Below are 24,080 nucleotides of genomic sequence, written 5' to 3'. Positions count from 1 at the left end.
GAGACTTTAGTCTTTGCAACTTTACAGATCTTCTTTATGCACCAAGAGCTTGTAGCACTCCAAAGAGAAAGGGACAACTGAAATCGCATCATATGACCCCTTTAAACACCAGCAAATATATCTAATAAGTGCAAATTGAGTTACCTAAATTATTGAAATAGGGGCTCTTTGCAGCATCCTGGAGCTAGGAAGCCCGCTAAATGATGGGCAACACATCATCAAAGACACGCATTTAACACCAAACAGAGAAAAGAGGCAGGGAAATCACAAACAGCCCCTTCGCTTCAACTAGACCCCTTTAACGCCCTTTAGATTTTAATTAGAACATTATTTTGCATGTTTTGATGTTATGTAGATGTTTCCTTGTGACTGCTTTCCACAGTGAATGCTATGGTGATTTCAGGATACACTATGTCTGTCATAAGTTAACTTTAAAAACCTTTTAATCAAAGACTTATGGTTTAAATTCTTAATGTCTATTAATACAAACGCTATTTACTGGATTCTTTGTGTTTATTAGTTTTAAGTTGTAGGCTATCCACCTTCTTTTGTAGGCTAACGCAGAAGCTACCTATTTTTTTGTGCGTGCGAGACTTTCGACTCATTAACGGCTGGAAGTAAATAACTAAGATAAGCAGTAAAGGGTAAAACTGTTTGCGCTGAAAACCGGTGTGTTTATGATAATGATAATAGATTCAAATAATATGATCATAAAATGCTAGTTTACAATATAAAGTAGCTGTTGTTGTACAGGAAAAGTAACTGGAGCACCGGAAGCCTTGCACAGTGAGTACAAATGGCAGACAAATAAATAAATAAAGACGCATACCATCTTTAGAAAGTTACATATTTGTGTGTTAACAAACAGCTCCCAGAGAGCGATTGGAGCAGCTCTCCTTCAGCTGGTGCGCGCAGCGGGTGATTTACGCGTCTCCCTCGTGCGGGACGGTGACGCAGGGCCCGGGTCACACCGCACATGAGTCAGAAGTGACTGGGAAAGATCTCAGCGACAGTATACAGGAGAGAGTCCCCTGATTCTGTGAGTTTCTAGCTGTTATATTATATATGCATGGATAGTTAATAATTAACAATATAATTATATAATGTAATGTTTGTGTTTACATTGTAAAAAAAAAGTATTTTGAAAGCATTTTTCTAGTATTACTACCACCAGTAGTAGGCTATAGTATTACTGCACCATGGTATTGCTACAGTATTTTCTTTGTAAGGGATTGTGTCCACAATAAAATTGTTTAACAGTACCATAGTACAGTAATGGTAATACTATGGTACTTTCCTATACAATATGGTAATGAGCTGTTACTATATTTATGGTACATGTAAAAAAAATCCTTGGTAAATAATGGTAAGTTTTTATACATTTTCTGTTAGTGCAGTTAGTGTGTTTTTGTTAGTTAGTTAATTCATTTTTTTTTTAGCAACATATTCTTATGTTTCAAAAGCAGTTATGATTGAGTGAATCTATTTTGTTAATTTTTGTGAAATAATAAGCAGTAAGGTTTGACATCAAGAAGAAAAATGAGAAATTAGTTTATACACTGTAAAAAAATAAATAAATTACAAAGTTGTAAATAAAACAGATTATTAGAGTAGCCTATGCTTTGCAAGAAAATACTATTTCAGTTTTAAACTTAATTTCATATTTAATTCAAAATGTTACTAGCCAAAATTGTGACATTTTAGCAGTTTCTCAGTAAAAATAGTTTCAAAAAAATGTGAACTTTTTTTTTTTCCAGTGTAAAAAACGCTATTTGTTTACTTTCAAACATACACACACAAACAGAGTAATGTACATGTGCGCGCAGTGCCACAGACAGTCAAACGTCAGTCACGTCTAACAGGAATGCAGGAGCTGATTCACAGGACTCTGTTCTGTGTGTGTGAGACTGAAAGAGAAGCAGCTGTTTGTAGGTGGATCCTGTGTCATGAAACGTTTGGTACCCGATGAGCGTTTAGTCACGTTTGGAGTGGAAACGAGCTCTCTTTAAAAATGCTGGCACACCAGATTCCGCCCGTTTCCACATGCAATGCACTTCCGTGAAAGAGGGAATGATTCTGAAGCTGAAATTAGACCGCAGAAGGAAACGGAGAGCTGTTGAGTTTCTGCTGTGTGTCTCACACCTGCTTCTGTGGCACAGAGCTTTCAGCCCTGTCTATTTCCACTGGGGCAGGTGCTGGAGGGACAGGCCGGTTTGGTTGGGTATATTTAGACCCCCCTATTTCTGCCCTGCAACTCCCGTAACTGCCATCCCATCAGCTAGAATAAATATCAGCTGTCAGTGTTGGAGCAGACAGGAAAAAAAAACAAAAAAACACTGCTGACATGAATGTGACAATGTGATTTTAATGAGATTTGAGATATTTGCTGAAAATGGTCTCCAGGTTTGCTCTGTTTAAACTTAAAAGATTCAAGTCTGTTTTGACAGATTGTTCATATTGGAGCAAGTGCAAACACACATCTACTGGAGTTTACTCTTGTGTTCCACCACTGTTTGTTCTTGAGTCTTAGTAAATATCAGTGGTGAGAGTCCAAACTGCGAAATATCCCCCAGCACTGAAAGCATCGCTGATATACCTGTGAAACCTCTTTGCATGACAGTTTATTTCAGTCAAAACTGATTTAATCTATTATTTACGTACAGTAGTTGCAGTATTCAGACTTATGTGAATTCATATGGTGGTCTCGTTTAACTCTGTGTTTCAGTGACTGTATGAAGGAGTTCACAACATGTACACAACAGTGTGAATACACTTACTGGCATTTATCAGATTCTGCTTTCTCTCCCAAGGCTGGTCAACATGACATTATCAGTCTCTTGGTGGGTCTCAGGAACTCGATCAGATGAAATCTTGAGGTATGATAATGCCTCCAGATTTGAGTGGATTTGTTTGGGTTTGTCTCCGCCGTGTGGTTGTTTTAATTAGTGTGCTTCAGTGCCCAGAGTTTCAGCACCTGTGAGCAGGCCGTCCTGCCTTTGTCTGTATGGATGGGAATGGCAGCATCAGCTGTTGGTGGGAAACATTTACACACATCATGGAAACACTTTGTGATCATTGTTATAACGCTCCTGCTCTTAAGTGCTAATTCAGGTAAAAATCCCTTTTTAGCCTCACAAAAAAGTTCACTGATGGTATCAGATGTGGTACTTTGAAATACACCATGGCAGTGTTATTATAGCATTATTTATATACTGTTATAGTATTTATTATTTTAAATTAGCTTTCATTTTAGTTTTAGTAATTTTTTATGTGCTTGTATAATTAATTTATAATATTTCAATGTAGCTTTTGTAATATTTATTAGGTTTTTAATATTTCAATTTAGATATAATTTATTTTTATTTCAGTTTTAGATTTAGTAATCCATCTTAAATTAATTGGAAAGGCAACATTTCCAATTTTCATGTAAGTTTTTTTTAATTTTATTTAATCTAACTCTTATATTTTATTTCTGTTATATTTCAAATAATAACAACCATTTTAGTTAGAATAAACAAGATTGCATTACATTTTTTTAAATGGCACTCCAACGTATTTACAAAAAATATAATTGGATAAATCCCATAAATTAAAGATAAAAACATCATCGTACCATGGTAATTTGTTAGTAAAACCTGTTAATTGTACATTCATTTGGAGTCTGACTCATATATCGAGTGAAATCTGGAAATTGAGCCCTTTTTAACATTGTACTGAAATTAGTTTTCTTTGCCTACAGTATGTGCACAGTGTCGAATCTTGAGATGTAATTCAGATTTTGTGGCTGCGACTCTGGAAATTGGCGTTATTGGAGGAGGGGGTAAAGAGGGTGCTAATGCCGGCTACTGCAGCGCCCTGCGGTCCTACGCGCTCTGCACCCAGCGGATGGCCTGAGCATGCCGTGGAGACCTGGCATACCACTCTGCCGTGCAGGGTATCGAGGACCTGCTCATCCAACACCGTTGCCCCAAAACAGGCCCCACAGCTCAGCCACGGCCCCTGCCCCTGCCCCAGGCCCCTCTCTCAGGGGACATATGCTTCTATGAGAAGGGGTTTATGCAGAGGGAGGGCCGGGCCCCAGAGTACCTGCACTGCGGGGTGTTTGGGGACCCTCATATCCGCACTTTTAATGAAGAGTTCCAGACGTGTGCTGTGCAGGGCGCCTGGCCTCTCATAGACAACCAGTACCTGTACATCCAGGCCACCAGCACGCCCACTAGAGGGAGCTCTTACACCACCATAGGAGCTCTTACACCACCATACTCACAAAGGTGTGGGAAAAAAAAATCACAATCACATGCATACTTTTATCCTCTTGTATAACTCTCATGTAATGAATATAATAGTTACCCTAGAATTTATGAAGTAATAATATGTATTTGTATTGTCATAATAATTACTATTTCTCAGAAATTAGTTGTATGTAACTCATTTTAAATTGAAATCTGGTGAGATTTTCTCTAGAGGGTGCACTTCATTGCTGCTAGTAAACTTATGTTGACCAAGAACTGTTCATGTAAAGGCTGAAATATATGGGAGCTTCTGCCACGGAATAAAAATAAAAAGGTAACAGCAACTTTTTATCTCACAATTTAAACTTATTTTCTTACAATAGCTAGTTTATATCTCGTAATTTAGATTTTTTTTCTTCTCAGAATTGCATGTTTACATTACTGAAAGTCTGAATTGCAACTTTATAACTAGATAGTAAAGTTTGTAGACAAACTTTAAGTTGGCTTGAAAAAGCTTAGCTAGAAAGTTTGAAGTAGTTTTCAGTTTTAACTAGTTTGAAGTTTAAAGTAGTTTTAAAGTTTAAAGTTTTGAAGACAATGCAATTTATCAGAAAAATAGATAGATAGATAGATAGATAGATAGATAGATAGATAGATAGGAAATATTAAATTAAATTAGAAATTTTAGATGTAGATTAATATGTAGATTCTATGGTGTTTCTATGTGGTTTCTATGGTGTTGCTATGTGGTTGCTAAGGTACCCGGGGTGGTTGCTAGGGTGTTGCTATGCGGTTGCTAGGGTACCCGGGTTGGTTGCTTAGGTGTTGCTATGCGGTTACTAGGGTACTTTTTCAAGCCAACAAAAACATTTTTTTTTCAGAATTCAGAGTTTACATTAATAACTCGTAATTATGAGATATAAGCCAGCAATTAAAGAAAAAGCCATAGAAAAACTTCCATGGAAATACACAACACAACTTTCGCCCCGATTTGCAGTCTGAATACCTCAACAGTAGTTGTCAAAAGTCAGAGCCAGTCTGCAGATTTTGGGCAGTTAAGAGTTGACAGATTTCAGACTCAGATTGTTGAGCTTCAGATTATGGTTACATCCAGTCTGAGGACATCATACATCTATCATACATGTAGAACAACTGTAGTTTTCATTTACTTTTGAAGATGAAAAATCACTGGATTTTCCAGTTATGGCATCCAATCGTTCAAAGATACTCAGTTTGTTTGAGGCACTTAAAATGTAGATTCATTCTGCGTTATTTTAGTTGAGTTATTAGTTGAGTTTCTATGAAATAATCTGTACTTAGTAGTTTTGGAATATATTTAGATTTCAAATTACAAATTCAACACATTCAGATGATTTTTTTTAGTTCATTCTGTACAGCCAGTTGTGAACCGATGATGCTGCAAAAACATTTTAGTAATTGCTACGCAATGGTTTGAATATTAGTTTTCTTATGTATACTAGGCTTTTTGTGATACCAGCTATTTTAGAGGATCCTGTCTCTAAACGGCATATAAAAACAAAGCTATTCGTCCCTTTATATGATGCTCAGACTTTCTCTTATTGTTTATGTTAGGATTTCACAAACTGGGGCTCGTGAGTTGATGAAAAGCTAATAATTAAATCATACAAAAAATTTAATTACAATTAAATTATTTTTTAAAAACAATCAAAATAAAACAAAAATATAATTTGAACTGTGAACCTGCTTGAACTGTGAATATGCAAATGTATTTTGAAATGATTAAAATATTAACTTAAAATCTCAGGAGGTACTTCCAGTAAATAATGTACTTAACAGGGTTCAGCTGGCAAAAAGTTTGGGAATCTCTGGTCTAAGTGGATCATTCTTAGCTAGAAGAAACTGACTTTATGCTGGATGTAAATAGCATACACTCTTTAAAATAAAGGTTCCAAAAGGGGGATTTTATGGCAATGAAAGAACCATTTTTGGTTCCCCAAAGAACCTTTCAGTGAACAGAACAGAACCATTTTCTCTTACTGTGAAGAATATTTTAATAATCTAAAGAACCTTTTTCAGCTGTAGCTTTTTTTGCAGTGGAAAGGTTCCATAGATGTTAAAGGTTCTTAACTCCAGCATTATTTTGATCTACTTTAACACCCAATCAAAGACTTTTATATCACTTCTTATATGATCCTTTCCAGCTGAGAGGGAGGTAACAGATTTGTCGTCTTTCAGCCAGGCCCGGTTCTACAGGGGTGCTAAGCACCCTCAAACGAAATCAAAAGCACCCTCAGTTAAAGCTGTATTAATGGCATTTTATTGCAGATTTGGCAAACTGCATTTCTCGATAACGATTTATATTAGAGCTTAAGAGCGTTTTCTACGAGTCATTTTACGATCGTTCGTTATTGTTTCACGTGCGTTTCCCAAAAATGCACTTAACACAATCGCACGTAGGTAGCCCTGCTTTAAGTGCTACTTATAAGAGTCGCTATCCGTTTGTCAAGTGCTAAAATGTCAGACAACTCGGATATAATAACTATTATATTATATTATATTATTTATACGTATAATATTAGCCTTTACATAATAATATAGCCTATAATATACTTTATATAAAAATATATATTTTAGTATATAATATCCAGACGTTATTTCCAGGTCAGTACATTGGTTTTCATGCACGTCAGTCATTGACAAATTTTTTTTAGATTTATTTTTGGTGTTTTATGCCTTTTATTTAGATAGGACAGTAGGTCGACAGGAAGCGAAGTGGGTGAGAGGGGGGGGGTGGGATCGGGAAAGGTCCACGAGCCAGGACTCGAACTCGGGACGCCCGAAGCATGTAGGCGCGCATTTGTTTTTCATTTTTTTGTTCAGTCATTTAATTTCGATGTGTATTTCTATTTCTTTTGCCCTTTTTTAATTATTTAATTTATAAATTCATAAAACTCGTAGATCTACGATGATTTTCAAGTGCTACTTAAGTTATGATGCTTTTAGGAAACAGACCGTGATATTAAGATCAGTCGTACGATCGTTTTTACGAACTTCTTAGGCTTACGAAGCTTTTGGGAAACGCAGCCCAGTGCGTTATGGTTTGCGCTCTGGAGATCCGATTTCTATTTCAACGTGTTTTTGCAGCGTCGAGCAATGTAGCCAATCACAGACATATCTGTTGATTTCTTGAATCAGAGGCGTTTAAGCTAGAATCCACTCACGCTCAAATCGCCGGAGTTTTTGTTCAGGTATTGTGTTCAGCATGAATCATCTCAGCGGGCCCTATCATACACCCGGCGCAATGCGGCGCCAGGCGCGACGCAAGTGTTTTTTGCTAGTTTCAGCCCAACGCAGTTGTCATTTTCACGTCCTGCGCCACGTTGTTTAAATAGCAAATGCATTTGCGCCCATTTGTGCGCCCACGGGCGTGCTGGTTTGAAAATGAGGTGTGTTCAGGCACATTGCTGGCGCGTTGCTATTTTGAGGCAACTGAAATAAACTGCGGCCATTGACCAACAAAAACCTGGTCTAAAGTCAATGGCACAGTAGTTTTTCTGTTATTTAAAGAGCGCGTTAGTATAGGCGGGTCCACAGCGCGCATACAATCTGCTTATTACACACACAGGGACGCACAGCAGCACACAAACATGTCAAATATGAAAAATTAATGGATTGCAATGTAAACGATTATTATTGTGTAGGCTACATAAATATAAAAATGCCTACATGTTATAATGGATTAACAATGGATTGCATTGTATGTATAAGAATTAGGCAAGCTATTTGCTCGCGCAGGAGCAGCTCCGTTTCATCTCTGGAGACGCGTTCTGTCTTTGCGCTTGCAAATTCCGCTGTGTAAATAGCAAATCCGCCATGGCACCAGCGCAACTGGCTCTTAAAGGGAATGGGAGATGAGACTCTGATTGGTTTATTGCACGTTATGGCCAAAACACACCCATAGACCATGCGCCGGGCGCTCCGATCATTTTTCCCGTCTTTAAACTAGCAAAAGTGGATTTGGACACGCCCTAAAGTGCACCTGCACCGTGCGCTTTAGACCATGCGCTTAGATCGTTAAAATAGGGCCCAAAATGTAGACGCGATGTAAATAAGAGATTCGTTGTGCAGCATAGAGAACTTTATTGATAATAACGTATCTTTGTGAGATCGCGATAAATTAAGATGAGTGACAGCTTTGTAGTGATTATGAACGGAGCGCTCTTTGTGCCATAGCAACAGATGCTGCTAATATATATAGGCCTATATATATATATAGAGAGAGAGAGAGAGAGAGAGAGAGAGCACCTGGAGGGAGCCGGGCCTGCTTTCAGCAGTGATGTTCAGTGCTTTCAATCATACTGGGTTAATTATATTCTACAGCCTGACATCTATTGATGAATTGCTATGAATAATTAATAGGACATGCATAATGAGATATGTGCTTAGATTAGTTTAGAATCAGTCCTGTTTGAATGTCCTGCACCTGACAGTTCTCCGCTCTCTGGTTCTTCATCAGATCACGGTTATCTTGAAGAACTGGCGTGAGTGTGCAGAGCTGCAGATGTATCAAGCGGAGCTAGATAACGTTCCCCCGGCGTTTGTGGATGGTTCTGTGACCGGCGGAGATCGCAGAGGCCATCAGAGCCTGCACATTCACTCTCACGATCCTGGCCGACACGCTGAGGTCTGGGCTACGCACATTGGGACGACGATAGTGGTGCGTCAGGTCGGCAGGTCGCTGAGTATGTCTGTCAGTTCCCCTCGTGCGATCGTGGAGTCCTATACGCCTGAGCAGGACTTGCAGTTGTGCGAGACACCGTATGCGCATCCGTCCATGCCTGCGTACGCTCACTGTTCCTCACTGCTTCCGGTGCGGGATGTGTATTTCCAGGCTTGCTTGTTTGATCTACAGGTCACTGGAAATTTGAACTCCAGTGCATCAGCTGTGGTTGCGCTAGAGGATGCTCGCGCGATGATCTCGAACCCTGATAGGGTTCATCTGCTGACGGACAAGGCAGGTAACAACCCTCCATCATTGCCGGTGGTGCTGGCCTTAAGCGTCCTTGTAGAGACCCTCAGACATGATTTCTTTGGCCCAGTGTGACATCAAAAACACTGCACTAAAACATGCCTTATGTGATATTTGAAGGATATTTATACTATTGCTCAATGTTTACATCTCAGTGGTTTGGAAGTTTGTGTTTTGTGAATAAAGGCCGTCTGGAACGGCCGTGGGAAAAAAATCATTTTATTGTATTTGTTTCAGTTTTAAATGCACATAAAGTGTGTGAATTATCAATATTTGTGGATATTTTTATCTGGATAAACATGAATAACCTTTAAAAAACAACAAGCAAACATGAGTGACTTGCTCATGCAACTCAGTGTATGTTTTCTCATAGGTGGATGAAATTTATGCAGAAGTGTATTTATAATAAAGAAAAAATGTCAAATATTTCCACAGCCCACATAGCATTAATTAATGAAGGTCATCAGAATTATTCTATTTAGTTTAGTTTTTGGTTTTATTTTCAGTGTTTTAGTTTTGTTTTAGTCTTTTTTATTATTATATTTAGTTTTCATTTTAGTTTTAGTATTTTAGGACTGCCAGAATTAATGCATTACCTGATATCATTTACATTTTTTATTTTATGTCTATGTTTAATGAAGACATAAAGTTAATTTTAAAATGTTAAAATTTAATTTATTTTTATTTTTATTTTAGTTTGGAGTATGGAGAAAAAACAGATGATAATAAAACAGAAAAATAATAAATAAAAGAAAAACATTAAAAAAAATAGAATCAAGACTACATTTAATTGAAAAGTAATATAATTTTTTATATATTTTTTTATTTTCTGCTAATCGCATTTATTTATTCAAAGCTAAAATAAAGAGTACTGACTTATTTTCCTATCAAACTAGTGCTTATGATTTTAGAACTTTTTGTAAATTATGAATTTGGGAAATTTACCAAGAGAATCCGCTTTTTTCAGTGATTTTTCTCCCATAAATCTTTGACCAGACTCCAGAGATTACTACAGAAAGCCTGTGGAATATCATGAAGATGGGTCTGTGTGATTCTCCGTTATCATCTGTTGGTTTAAGTTACAGTAATGCATCATTAATGTTGGTAAATCATGGTTTGCAATGGGTGAGATGGAGGCTTCAGTTTCATCTAAGGATCACAGTTGATGGAGGTTTCACTCCTTGAATGATCAAAAATTGGTGACTATACTTCTAAGTTCTTCACACTTGAGTGACACTGGATGGTTTTCATTTGTATGAACTTGTATTTACATTATATTGGTCTGGGTTACGTGATTGAAAGCTGTCTTTTCCCTGCTATCTTACCTTAAAAAGATACTGTACACTGTACTTTTTATGCTCATTTGTTTTATGTTCATATAATGTATAGGACAGATAATACTATGTACAATATAGACAGCCATCCAAAACAGAGGGAGTCAAGCATTACGCATGTCCCACCTTCCTTAAACAGCATTGTAACTGGAGATGGAGGGTTCAGGACAGACCGCATAATGAATGAGGTAAGCAGCTGTTTGTTTATATACATGTACTCTTATCACCATGAAGATGGATGGTTGGATTATATAAACAGACTCTTCCTAAACTTTCTGTTGGGACCCGTGCAGTCGAGTGTGTTGGATCAGTCATCTGATGGCAGTGCTCATCCAATCAGAACAGTCCATATGAACTGAGTCTCCATCACACATGCATGTTTCTGAGCATGCGGACTGTTCATGGTTGCATTTGTTTGGCTATCTCTGATGACCACTGTATTTCACTGTACATGTCCATTCAGTCTGATATCTCTAGCATATTTAGTTTTCACAAAGTACCAAAAATACAATACAATACAAAATGAATTGAGCATGTACCAGGACAATATCATAGATTTTAATATGTACCAAGGTAATATTATGATTTTTGGCCATGTACCAGAGTAAAACTGTGGTATTTTTGACATGTACCAAGGTAATATTGTGATTTCTGGCCATGTACCAGAGTGATACCATGGTACTTTGGATGTACCAAGGTAATATTGTAATTTTTGGCCATGTACCAGGATTGTACCATGATATTTTGACAATATACAAGGGTAATACCATGTTTTTGCACTAGTACCAGGGTAATACCATGGTATTTTAACATGTACCAGGTAATACCATAGTTTTTGGACATGCACCAGGGCAATACTATGGTATTTTGGACATATACCATGGTAATATTGTGGTTTTTGGCCATGTAATATGGTTTTTGGCCAGGGTAATACCATGACATTTTGACATGCACCAGGGTAATAACATGTTTTGGACATGGACCTTGGCAATTCCATGGTATTTTGACATGTACCAGGGTAACACCATGATATTTTGGACATGTACTATGGCAATACAATGGTATTTTGGAAATGTACCAAGGTAATACCATAGTATTATCTTAAGTATATATGGGGTGCCATTTAAATACTATGGCAAATGCATCTGGTCATCATTTGGTATTATGGTATACCCTTAAATAAACATAATGTGGCAGTACCGTCATACTCTGACAGTATCATATGATAATACTGCGCAATGCATTTACATGGTACTCTATACCACATTTTTTGGTGCCATGGTTCAGTTTAGGTACAAATAAATTCTTAATGCAGAAAGAAATCGCCTCTATTATGAACGTGCCACACGTGCGTGTCCGACTCTAACATGTTGTTTTGGAGCAGGGCACAGGAGTATCCAGTATCCAGTGCTCCACATTATTACTCCACCTCCTCAACGACTCCTGCCCCTTACCCACGAGCTGTCCACGGGCTCTGGACGGGCTCTCATTGGCCTGGGTGGACGCAAACAGCCTGTGTGTCCTATGAGAGAGACTCGCGTAGGGAGATCCACGAGGCGCATGTGGGTGTCCAGCACTGATGCCCATGTGTGTCCAGCTCGCATCATCAGCACAGCGGCCGTGTGAACTATAAAACCGCTCACTCCCACTCAGTGTTTACTGACAGATCACCAACAAACGACCAACGCATCTAATAGTAATCAAATAGTTAATAACACCAGCCATACTGGTGAGCTTATTGCGCAACTGATTCATTCAGTTACATTAGAAAGAATTACAATTAGGCCTATAATAAAACGTTTAGTGACATTATTGGAATTAATATTCGCACAATTAATAAAACAGCAAAATGGGTGTACTAACAAAGAAACCCAAGACCTTCGAGGTTCAGTTTAGTGACCCGAACAAGAGCGCGTATAGCGGCGGAGATAAAGTGGCCGGGTGGGTGATCGTGGAGGTGGCAGAGGTGGTGCAGATCTCCGCAGTTAAACTGCTCGGAATCGGATGCGCTAAAGTCGATTATAATAAAGGAAAGATGCACTGCAGGGATGAGATTGAGTACCTGAAATATGAAGAAGTTCTTCACCTCGATCATCAGCCAACAGGTGAGACACAACCTTTGGTTAACTCGGTGTGCGAATTCAATCAGTCTTTCCCGGGGGGGCATTTTAAGTTGTTTTTGCAAAGCTAACTAACCGTCAACAATCTTAAAGATATGTTGAATAAAAAGAAATAACTTGATATATTGAAATATATTTACTAAATCTATAATAAAGTGATAAATAATGACTAATACGTTTTTTTCGATGTTCCCGTCCAGCGTAAAGCGTTCAGGTACGTTCTGTTTCTATAGTAACCGCCTCTAAAGCTACTTCGCTAGCGCACTCTGACTAGCCTATAATCTTACTTTAGTTGTAACTAAAAAGTTTTAAATCGTAAATGTTCTTATTTAAAACATAATACATAATTTAAAGAACTCTAATCTTTTGTTCTGACTACCTTTAGGGTGGTTCAAGCGTTAATTAAGGTGTTCAAACCCCTATAATATGTGCTGCTATGTAGCCTACTACTACAGATTTTGGTGTCTAACTGGTGTCTAAATGGTGCCTTTAGTCTGTTGTATTTAGTATTGTGTATAGTACGAAAATCAAAAGGTGGTAAATTAATATATGGGGGGTTGTAAGTTTAACATGTAAGTTTAACAATTGTTTATTGAAAAATCTTTCCTAAACTGAAAATTCAAAGACATGAACATAAGTAAATAATGACAATTGAATGTTTCTCAAAGCGCAATCTCTCCTTCGCAGATGCAGATGGCTCCATCACTCTCAGGCCTGGAAACAGATATGAGTTCATGTTCGGGTTCGAACTTCCACAGGCAGGGTGGGTTTTCTTTTCAAATTTCCCCATTACAAATTTTGCATTCAAATTATCCACAATTTTAATGTAAGATCTACCCCTCCTGACCAGGTGCCTTGTTTCCTCCTATGTGGGAAAGTTTGGCTCAGTCCAATACTACGTGAAGGCAGTCATAGAGAAATCAAGCCAGCCATATGTGGAATGCAAGCGGTATTTTGAGGTGGTGGAACCCATTGATGTCAACACCCAAGAGCTCATGGTGATTAAGCCCAGACAAGTGACACATTTCTTTGAAATGGACATGATTCAAATGTATGAAACTAATGCAGCCCCTTCTGATTACTCTCAGGATCCAGTTACAGGAGCAAAACAGAAGAAAGTCACCTGCATGTTTATTCCCGATGGCAGTGTTTCCGTGTCCGCTCGCATAGGCCGGAAGGGTTATTGCGAAGGAGAAGACATTTGCATTGATGCCAAGTTTGAGAACTCTTGTTCTCGGATTGTCGTTCCTAAAGCTGCCATCATAGCCAAGCACATTTACCGGGCGAACGGCCGCACCAAAGAGTTTCACAAGAAACTCACTTCTGTCAGGGGAGACCACATCATCTCCGGCATGTGTGACGTGTGGCAGGGGAGAGTACTTCCTGTGCCAAAGCTGAAGCCAACCATCCTGGGCTGTGACATTATCCACATTGACTATTGTCTAAGGGTGAGTTAAATTCTTGATAATCAATGCAGATGCTTCAGACTCCATCGGCACCTGCGGACCTGAGTTTATACTTTTAAAAATAAAGGTTCTTTATGGGCATAGATGGTCCAATGAAGAACCTTCTTCACACTAAGAATAAAATCTTTTAAGAACTGTTCACTGAAAGGTTCTTTGGGGAACCTAAAATGGTTCTTCAAAAGCATCACTGCAAAAACCTCCTTTTGGAACCTTCATTTTTTAAGAGTGTATGGTGTCTCTTTCTCTCCGGGGTTAGATCTACTTGCATATCCCAGGAAGTGAGAAGCTCATCCTAGATCTTCCTCTGGTCATTGGGACGATCCCCTATAACGGCATGAACAGTCGCACCAGTAGCATGAGCAGCCAGGACAGCAGTGATACCTCCAGCACCTGCGTGTCGCTCCCATCCTCTCCGCCCAGCTATAGCGAGATTTCCCGGGACAATCGCATGGATAGTTCCTTCATTCCCCTCCTGGATGATTATGATGAGGTTGACAGTCCAATATTCATGCGAAGTAGCGAGTATCATCTCCCCCCATCTCCCCCGGCATACCCTGAGGTACACACGCACATATAAATATATATATATATATATATATATATAAACACAGCCTCAACCCTAGTTGAGATTGCACTAAGGATTGTGTCTACCTTTCTTCTGATTAAACAGCAAAACTAAGACTGCATTGGACGTGGAGTTCTCCTTCACTCGCTGTCACCAAATTTTAAACTCCAACAGAAGATCAAATGCAGGAAGATCTCAGAATGACACTGCTAATGGACCATGCATGCTTTACTCCAGAGTTGCGGACTATGAAATGCTGCATCATGCCAAGAACTGGTCGACTGCAAGTCAATGAAGTCGTCTGAAGCTGGACTGTTTTGCTGATGTAAGAATTCACCGCTTGAAAATGACCATTGACGTCTTCATGTTTAATTCTGAACAATTCTCAGCATCTGAGAGAGTTTATATATTTATGATTTTGCCATATTGGTATAATATTCTGTCTACACTTATTCCAAAATGGAAAGTGATTAGGGACAATGTTTTTGTGGTGCATAAAAATGTGATGCAGTTTTGTGAGTGAAAACGATTATATAGCGTATTGATTTGTTTGTTGAGCTGTTGGTTTGCTGTTAGTCTAGTATTAAAATCTTTCCTAGCAGCATGTGTATTTCTAATTTAATATAGAAATTAGAATACACATTTATATGATTATATAGAATAGGCCTATATAGTCAGTTTTTAATAGTATATAATTGAGTATTAGTGTCAAATTAATCCACTTTTGAAATTATGTGCATTTTGTACTTTTGATTTTTTTTTATTTGAACATCAGTTCTACAGATAATATTACAGAATACAATAAAAAATTTAAATGATCAAATGCAATCAAATGTCATTTGTATGATATCTATCTATCTACATACTGTGAAATTCCACAGTTACTGTACTATGAGTATAGTTTTGTTTTATGAAACATCTGTGTAAATGCATTAGCTCGAAGTCTGTCTACATTCCTGGCGTGAGGATGAATGTAGAGGAAAGGTTGTTAGCCAGAGACAAAAACATGTAGCAGTGTTATAAGCACCTGTTATGTGTATCTGAAGGGAGTATTTTCTGGCTGGAAAATATTCAAGAGCTATTTCCTCATGGTCAAAGCACTTCCATCCATGGGTCTGTGTTCAGAATAGCATTTCAGTTATGCAAGTTCTAATCCAATGGGCTGGTGACTCACTCACCAAGCATATCAAATCATCTACAGTATATCTACAGTATACTTACAGTATTCTGTGCTTATTGTGTGTTTTGTCAAATGGACAAATATATGGATACCATGTTTTTGGTTGGGCAATGGGGTCCAAAAGTCCACTAGTGAAAATGCTTCTATTTAGTATTTTCCCAAGAATTTCTTAGTGTTTGGTAAACTAAAAGTGTTGCTAAATGAATATATGCAATACAAAAACATTGATAAATTGATAATATGTGAAGAAGATACTCAGAAAGGAGTTGCCCTGTCCACAGTCATCCGTGCAGGACTGCATGCGTGCAGGGATGGAACTGAGTCAAGGCCGAGATCAGCAATCCTGGAACCATTAAATCAGACATAAGCAACCTGAAGCGGCTGTTTACTCACTGTGCAGCTGTTCCTCTTTATAGCGCTCTCTCAAAAAGGAACTGTATCTCTCCTGACCCCCCTCTGTCTCGCTCACGTACTCGCTCCATTTCCAGCTCTTGAACTTGAACCTTGCTCAGAAATCCAGTCTACTCGTATTTTCTTGATTTTTCTATACGTTTCCATCAGACTGGTACATGTTGTGTAATGCCATTGCATGATGTTGTGTGAGACAAATAAATCAGTGGTTGAAGCCCACTGCATAGGTCAGAAAGGGAGCCGTCTCTGAACCTTTGCTGGCATTTATCACTCTTTGCATTTGCTGAGCAGTTTAAAGTGAAAATGTCAGACTAAATAGAGATTCAAGGCAGCATAGATTTATTTAAATTCAGTATATTTGTGTTAACATCTCATTGACGTTTATGTTCAGTTAAGCTAATTACGATTAATTCACCTTAAATCTTACTATTACAGACAGCTTATGTTTTTTTATGTATTGTAAAAAATAATAAATATTTTTTTTATTATTTAATTGTTCAGCAATATAGTGTGCAGTTATTTGATTTGATTTATTTATTTTTGTTATAGCCCAGTTATCTTCAGTTTCTCCAGAGTAATGTGAGTGGTGTACAGGTCTTCCTGCAGATTAATGCTGCTTACCGCCAAGGACTCAATGTTGTGATTGACAGGAATGATATGAGCCTTAATACTTCAAGTCAAAATAGTTTATTGTCTTCTCTCTCCTGTGTCTTAGAAGAAATAAACAATAGTGTCTTAGTAAAACTATTAGAATAACATTAGAAATATTTTAAAGGAGACATATTATGCCCCTTTTTACAATATGTAATATAAGTCTCTGGTGTCCCCAGAAGGTGTCTGTGAAGTTTCAGCTCAAAATACCCCACAGATCATTTATAATATCATTTTGAAAATGCCTATTTTGAGTGGAAGCAGAAACACGCTGTTTTTCGGGCCTGTCTCTTTAAATGCAAATGAGCCGCTGTTCCCCGCCCCTTTTTGCAGAATAGGGCTGCGCCATTACAGCTCGTACCTGCTAAAAACATCTGTTTTGGTTCTGATTATCATGTTTATCACGCTGAAATCATGCATTTTAAACCATATGAGTTTAAAGTTCTGATATACGGTTTTCTGGATGCACACATGAATAGTCACACAGGACAGAAAGCGGCTGTCACAGCATGTGAGTACTAAACTAAGTTCTCATTCACACACAAGTTAAGTTAAAAACACACATAAGTTACAAAAACAGTCGGTTATGTCTGTGAAGGTAAACAGCTGGGAAATAAATCGCATATTTATTTTAGATCTGTGTGGCAGCAGCAGCAATATACAGTAAATAAATCAATAAATCCACTGCTCTGTTGTCTCCTCTGAGGCTGGGACTCTAAATAGTGTTCTGTGCTCGTCTGTGCAGCCAAAGACAGAACAGTTAACGTGTTTTGCTCAAACTTTCGCCATGGCATTACTAGTACGTTGTCGCTTGCGAAAACAAATGACGGCGCCATGGGTGTAAACCAAGCGGCAACCTCCCGCTCTCTGGTGAAGCCAACACGGAAGTGACTTAAACTGTAATTCGTCAACTGGCCCCATTTTCGATTATCCGGGAGTGACGCACGGTGACGCGCTGCCAAGATGGCGACGGCCGCCTCCGCCCACTTTTGAGCTTCAAAAACGCTCTTCGGAAATCTACCGGTGACGTAACGGACACTACGTCCATGTTTTTATACAGTCTATGGTGTAAACTTACAGATTAATTCAAACCTGGAAAAGTCAGATTTTCATGATATGTCACCTTTAAAGGTGAAATGCATATTTATTTCTAAATTAAATGGATTGTCCATCCAAAAATAATTTATGTAGTAACAAATCCACAACATACACAGCTAATACGATGGATTCTGTTTACTGAAACTCACTCGTGCATGCGCACAACTACAGGTCCCGTTTTGTTTTGGGACATCTACTACAATTTACACCCCCATGTCATTCCAAACTGATATGAGTGTCGTTTTTCTGTGGGACACAAAAGAACATATTTTGAAGGATGCTGGTAACCAAATAGTTTTGGTTCCTATTGACTTCAATTTTTTTGGTTTTTGGAAGTCCATGGGAACAAAACTGTTTGATTCCAAACATTCTTCAAAATATCTTCTATGTTACACCGAAGAAGGAAAGTCATACAGGTTTGGAACAAAATGAGGGTTAGCAGCAAACACTGTTCGAATAAAAAATTTTGGGTGAACTATCCCTTTCAAAAATGTAAATAAACTATTTATAGGTCGATTTCCCTGAAAAAAATATAAACACTGTGCTATCAGAACATTGCATTGTTTGTTTGATCATAGCAACATAGGTTGAACCTATGGTGGGAGTTTGGGGCGTGGCTATTTGTTTTTGTCAACCAATGGTAGATGGGCGAGGGTTTGGGGAAACCTGTTTATTTTTGTTATTGAAAATCTGTTTGGTGATTCTAGTGTTAAAGAAATGACACACTTTAACATGGTAACACAAAAACCCTTTCAACCAAAGATTAGTTAGTTGTGCTTTGTTGTACAACCTTCAAGCAAACCATACAAAGGAGAATCATTGTTTTTAAATGTGAAAGAAAACAATATGTGAACAGAATATGTAGCTTCATAGGTTAGCTGTGTATATTCAGATACATTCTAATTCTTTACTTGTTGTAAACAAACAGAACCCCAGGCATTTATTCATTACAGTGGCTAAATTAATGAAAAATAAAGCATCAACAGGCGCAGACATTTCCCAACAGCATAGTTGTAATGAACTTTTTTACTTCCAAGATCGATACTATTAGAGATAAAATTGTAACAATGTCAGCTACAGTATCACATCAGACAGTGCACTATAGATCCCCTGAGGAACAATTCCACTCATTCTCTGCTATTGGAGAGGAAGAATTATAAACTTGTCAAATCATCAAAACCAACAACATGTATATTAGACCCTATTCCATCTAAGCTACAAAAAGAGGTGCTTCCAGAAGTCATAGATCCTCTTCTGAATATTATTAATTAATCAATGTCATTAGGATATGTCCTAAAATCCTTCAAATTGTCTGTTACTAAGCCTCTCATTAAAAAAACACAACTTGATCCTAGAGAATTAGATAATTACAGACCGATCTCAAATCTCCGTTTCTGTCAAAAATACTAGAAAAGGCAGTATCCTCTCAGCTATGTTCCTTCTTAGAGAGAAATGGTATCTGTGAGGATTTCCAGTCAGGATTTAGACCATAGTACTGAGACTGCTCTCATCAGAGTTACAAATGACCTGCTCTTATCATCCGAGCATGGTTGTTTTTCTCTATTAGTGCTAGTGGATCTTAGCTGCATTTGACACTATCAACCACAACATTCTTTTGAGTAGACTACAAAATTATGTTGGCATTAGTGGAATTGCATTGGCATGGTTTCAATTGAAATTTTGATTTAAACATAACACATTGATGTCGAATTTTTGTCCATTTTGTTCTCAATAGTTCGTTATAAAAGCACAGATTGTAAATGTGGTATGGTACAATTATATTTGAGAAATAGAGAAATGTTCTATTTTGATACATATTAATATTTAGTATATTAAACTATTGGTACACTGTAAGGCTCTAGTCATATATTGAAGACTGGGAAAACAGATTTAGAATTTGTATTGTATGACCACTGAATTTTGCCCTCTTATGGAGGTCCCCAAATTTTCTGCCAAAAATGGCACTATTTCCTGAGCATAAACATGCTGTACATTATTATTGACATTTGTCATTAACCCTGAGCTCAACAGTGTAGCTAGACTAAAATCAGGATATCTTTGACTTAATTGAGCATTCTAGATTTCTCCTCTGATTGTTGGCATTGAGTGTGAATATATCACTGCAGCACATTCTTTTGACTGCTCTTATGTCAGTCATCTCCGGTTGCTGTAATCTTCCACTGGAGATGAACTGCCTTCTGCTTCCTTGAATAAAAGCCCAGACTTATTCCTGGAAGGATTCCGCTGCCTGTCCTCTGTAAAGCATGCCTGAGACAGCTACTAAATTCATCTTCAGCAAATTTGCCCAACCAGTAGAGTGTTCTCGGGATGAAGAGTCACGTCAAGAACAATTCATTTGCTCAAAAGAACATGAAATGTTCTATTTGGATTCTTTTCAGGTGTATCTGGTCAAATGAAATTCCAGAGACGTGAAAGAGTCATACACAATGTCAAAGGTAATGAGAGACCTTTGATTCAACGTAACCAAGGACATTTACTGTGGTACTTTAATTGCATAATACACACACACAATATATATATATATATATATATATATATATATACATACATACACACACCCACACATATATATGTATACGTATATATGTATTGAGAACACATTTTATGTTAGTCAGCTTTACAAAAGCAACTCATATACAGGTTCATGATGAGGTTAATCAGGGATTCAGGTGTTTAGTTCAGGTGCTCTGTAGGAAAAGGCCATTTTGTTCAGGAAAACATTTTTCAGTTGCTTCTTACATCATAAATGAAGATTTTATATTTATAGTGTTTCTATTTAGAATATAATATATATAAAATTTCAGATTGTCCTGTTGTTTATGCAGGAAAGGGTGTATGGTTATTTCAAGAAATAATCCAATTTCATTATTTCAAGATACAAACATGTTATTCTCAAGTGCTCAGTTTTTGTTAATGCAGGCAAAGGTTTATACACTTAAATGTTTCCATTCAAAATGATGTATGGTTATTGGGTATGTGTGTGAATATTGATTATACATTTACACATAAACAGTGAAGTCGAAATGATTGTGCCATAAGTACTTTAATGTAGTATCACACCCCCTACAGGCCACATGACAGAACTGTCAATCAATCAATCTATCTATCTATCTATGAGACAAAGTCTTGACACAGTGTGACTTTATTGCATAAAATGGCAATAACATAAATATTTACAACTACTTGACATGAGAATTTATAAAATATGTAATTATCATCTAAAATAAACATTTACTGGTCTTTTTTCACAAATCTAAGATGTATAAAAGCTATTTTAGACAAATACAACGGTCTAAAACGTACACTAAAACATGTTTTAAAAGTAAGATTCTAAAAAAATAATTTCAGTTATGAACTAATAATCATTTACAAAGTTCTAAGAACGTATAGCTGCATTAAGGGAGAAGTTTGTGCCTCAGTGTCTTTCTCTGTGTCCTCCAGCCATGGCTCTCAGATTCAAACGCTCTTCGTCAGCAATCAGCCGCCCTGCCAACCGATCGGATGAGAGGAAATCCACTGCATACAGATTTCAACATCAGCTGCCAAACATAATGATCCAGCCCAGAACGTTCCTGAGGGACAGACCGGTTTCAGAGACACTCACTGGCCAGAGGAGGACGCTATGGAGCCGCCATCACCTGCTTCAGTAAACAGCTTCATCTATATTTTCATCACTGTCTCCTCCAAACTCCTCCCCATTGTCAAAGTAGGACATGATGTAATCTGTTTCCTGTTACAAACATACATAGGATTAATTGGCTAAAACTTATACTGAATGTTAGTTTAATACAAGTTCACTTCAATCAGTAGCATTTGTGGCATAATATTGATCACCACACTATTTCAATTCATCCGTTGTATTCTAAAAAGGCAAAAATCAAGGCACTTAGAAGAAGTAAATGGGGGACATTTTTTATTGGTTTTAAAAGCAGAAATGTGAAGCTTCTCACTGTAACCTAGATTTTACCCCTTTTTTGGTAAATAAACGGAGGGACAAGTTGAAATAATAAAATCAATAGAACATTATGCTACATATACTGCCAATCTGTTATTGTTAACTAAAACCCATTAATTGAAACAAAGAGGAAATGAAATATAAATATTCAATTCAAATTTTAAATGTGGCCTTGGCAACTAACTGGAATAAAATACGTTTTAACTGAAGTGCTAAAATTACTAAAACTGAAATAAAAAAAATGCTAACTAATATATATAAAATATAAAATGACAAAAGCACATAACAAAATGACTAAAACTGAAATTAAAATGAAAAAATAAATAAAACCTAATTCAAAATATAAATAATCGGTAAGACTTTACAATAAGGTTTAATTTGTTAACATTAGCTAACTATATTAGTTAACATGAACTATCAATGAAATTAATCTTAGTTGATGTTAATTTCAACAGTTACTAACTATTAAAATCAAAAGTTGTATCTGTTAATATCATTTAATGGACCTAAGCTAACATGAACTAACAATAGTTATATTTTTATTAACTAATGTTAACAAAGATTAATAAATACTGTAACGATTTCTTGCTCTCTGCAAGTTAATGTTAGTTATTGCAGTAACCAATGTTAACTAATGGAACCTTAGTGTAAAGTGTTACTGATAAATCCTTGTATTAGAGTATATAAATAATACTAAAATAACTCTGCTGCCAATTAAGCGCATCTTGTATTAAAGCCAGAATATTTAAAGTCAATTGATCAGTTGACCAGAATATTTTATCCAAGTGACTTAAAATGCATTCAAGGTATACATTTAAATTAAGATTGTAAATATACAAATTGCAGGTTCATTTTCCCTCTAAACTGAACACCATTTCTTTACATTCCCTGTTGATCTAGAGATCAAACATACTGACTTAATATCACAACAGAAAAGAGTCACTTACATCCTCAAATTCCTCTTCATCATACTCCTCCTCTCCCTCAGCCTCTTGCTCTTCTGGCTTCTTTTTCTCTCCCTCCTCTTCATCAGAACTCCCCTCTTCCTCTTTCTGCTCCAGAGTCTGTATAGAAACACACAGTCTGTCACATTATATATGCAAATGTGTAATAACATGGATTAAAACGCTTTATTTTTGAGTGCATTACACATGAGTGGCACCCGAAACAGGTATTTGTGCACCTCCAGTTTGCGTATGATCTCCTCTTTGTTCACTCGTGGCTGTTTGGTTTGTTTGGGAACAGCTGGGCTTTCTGCAACCATATAAGCAAAACCGAGTTTGTGACAGTGGAAATGAAATCAGCAACATCCTCCCATAATAACATCAACTCATTGATCACAGCTCCTCTGACAAAAGACACAGAAGGACTAAAAATAATCTTGTCTCTCGTTTCTTGGTGACAAATGCTCTTCAAGCCTAAACTTTCATCTCCTCTTTCTCTTTCTTTTTATTATCCTTTCATTTTGGAGATGTGTGTGCAGCGTGGCTGAGAGCCGTCTCTCTGATTTCCCCAGAGACGCCGATGAGTCAAGAGCGAAGCGCAGACCTGCCGGTGCGGCTCGTCTTTACACACTCATTCATGAGCACATCAGCCTCACCTGCTCCCTTATCTGGGCTTTAAAAAAACGCATGCTTCCAGGACTGGGTGTCACTGCTCGACTGCAGCATAACACAGTGTCCAGTATTAGAGCGTAAGAGCCAGTTAACAGCATCAGACACACTCACTGTCTCTCAGGGGTCTCTTCTCCCTCACACGCAGCTCCTTCGGAAAACGCCTCCAATCTAAAACACAAATTGATGTAGAGGATCACACAAGTGTGAAGATACGCAAGTGAATCACTGTTGATATTGTTAACTAAAAAAAAAACATCTTTAATTGAAATTAAGCAGAAAAAAAAATATAAATATTAGATGAAAAACTTAAACTAATTTGAATAAATGAAATTTATGTAATGTGACGTGGCCAAGTATGGTGACCCATACTCGGAATTAGTGCTCTGCATTTAACCCATCCAAAGTGCACACACACACACA

General features: G+C 37.4%; 2 protein-coding genes and 1 pseudogene across 8 annotated transcripts in view; 2 read left to right on the top strand and 1 right to left on the bottom strand.

Moving 5' to 3' along the window:
• Window positions 1–886: 886 nt before the first annotated feature.
• LOC107686161 (hemojuvelin-like) lies at window positions 887–9,339 on the top strand (annotated as a pseudogene).
• A 2,412-nt stretch (window positions 9,340–11,751) lies between these two features.
• On the top strand, window positions 11,752–15,392 carry LOC107686154 (thioredoxin-interacting protein-like). Its single transcript, XM_016483045.1, has 6 exons — window positions 11,752–12,682; window positions 13,385–13,460; window positions 13,548–13,695; window positions 13,786–14,145; window positions 14,420–14,722; window positions 14,834–15,392. Exons 1-6 carry the CDS (start codon window positions 12,427–12,429, stop codon window positions 14,840–14,842), a joined length of 1,152 nt encoding a protein of 383 aa, XP_016338531.1. The 5' UTR covers window positions 11,752–12,426; the 3' UTR covers window positions 14,843–15,392.
• Window positions 15,393–21,124: 5,732 nt separating this feature from the next.
• LOC107686116 (DNA-directed RNA polymerase III subunit RPC7-like) overlaps window positions 21,125–24,080 on the bottom strand; it is an 8,126-nt gene continuing 5,170 nt past the window's right edge. For all 7 annotated transcript variants that reach the window (XM_016483023.1, XM_016483014.1, XM_016482996.1 and 4 more), the window contains 4 exons: window positions 23,772–23,828; window positions 23,228–23,298; window positions 22,992–23,108; window positions 21,125–21,819 (listed from right to left, as the gene is read on the bottom strand). In XM_016483023.1, the coding sequence (XP_016338509.1) occupies window positions 21,733–21,819; window positions 22,992–23,108; window positions 23,228–23,298; window positions 23,772–23,828 (332 nt within the window). In that variant the 3' untranslated portion in view covers window positions 21,125–21,732. The remainder of the gene's footprint in view (window positions 21,820–22,991; window positions 23,109–23,227; window positions 23,299–23,771; window positions 23,829–24,080) is intronic.

Source organism: Sinocyclocheilus anshuiensis, unplaced genomic scaffold, assembly GCF_001515605.1.
Source record: "Sinocyclocheilus anshuiensis isolate Anshui unplaced genomic scaffold, SAMN03320099.WGS_v1.1 scaffold389, whole genome shotgun sequence".
Taxonomy (NCBI): domain Eukaryota; kingdom Metazoa; phylum Chordata; class Actinopteri; order Cypriniformes; family Cyprinidae; genus Sinocyclocheilus; species Sinocyclocheilus anshuiensis.
The sequence above is the reverse complement of the archived record's forward strand: the minus strand, read 5'-3'. Positions and strand labels throughout refer to the sequence as shown.

Excerpts from the sequence above, each read along its gene's own strand:
- LOC107686154 (XM_016483045.1), top strand. The coding sequence starts at position 12,427 with ATGGGTGTACTAACAAAGAAACCCAAGACCTTCGAGGTTCAGTTTAGT. Across the intron at positions 12,683-13,384 it reads CCTCGATCATCAGCCAACAG|ATGCAGATGGCTCCATCACT; the intron begins GTGAGACACAAC and ends TCTCCTTCGCAG. Across the intron at positions 14,146-14,419 it reads ACATTGACTATTGTCTAAGG|ATCTACTTGCATATCCCAGG; the intron begins GTGAGTTAAATT and ends CTCCGGGGTTAG.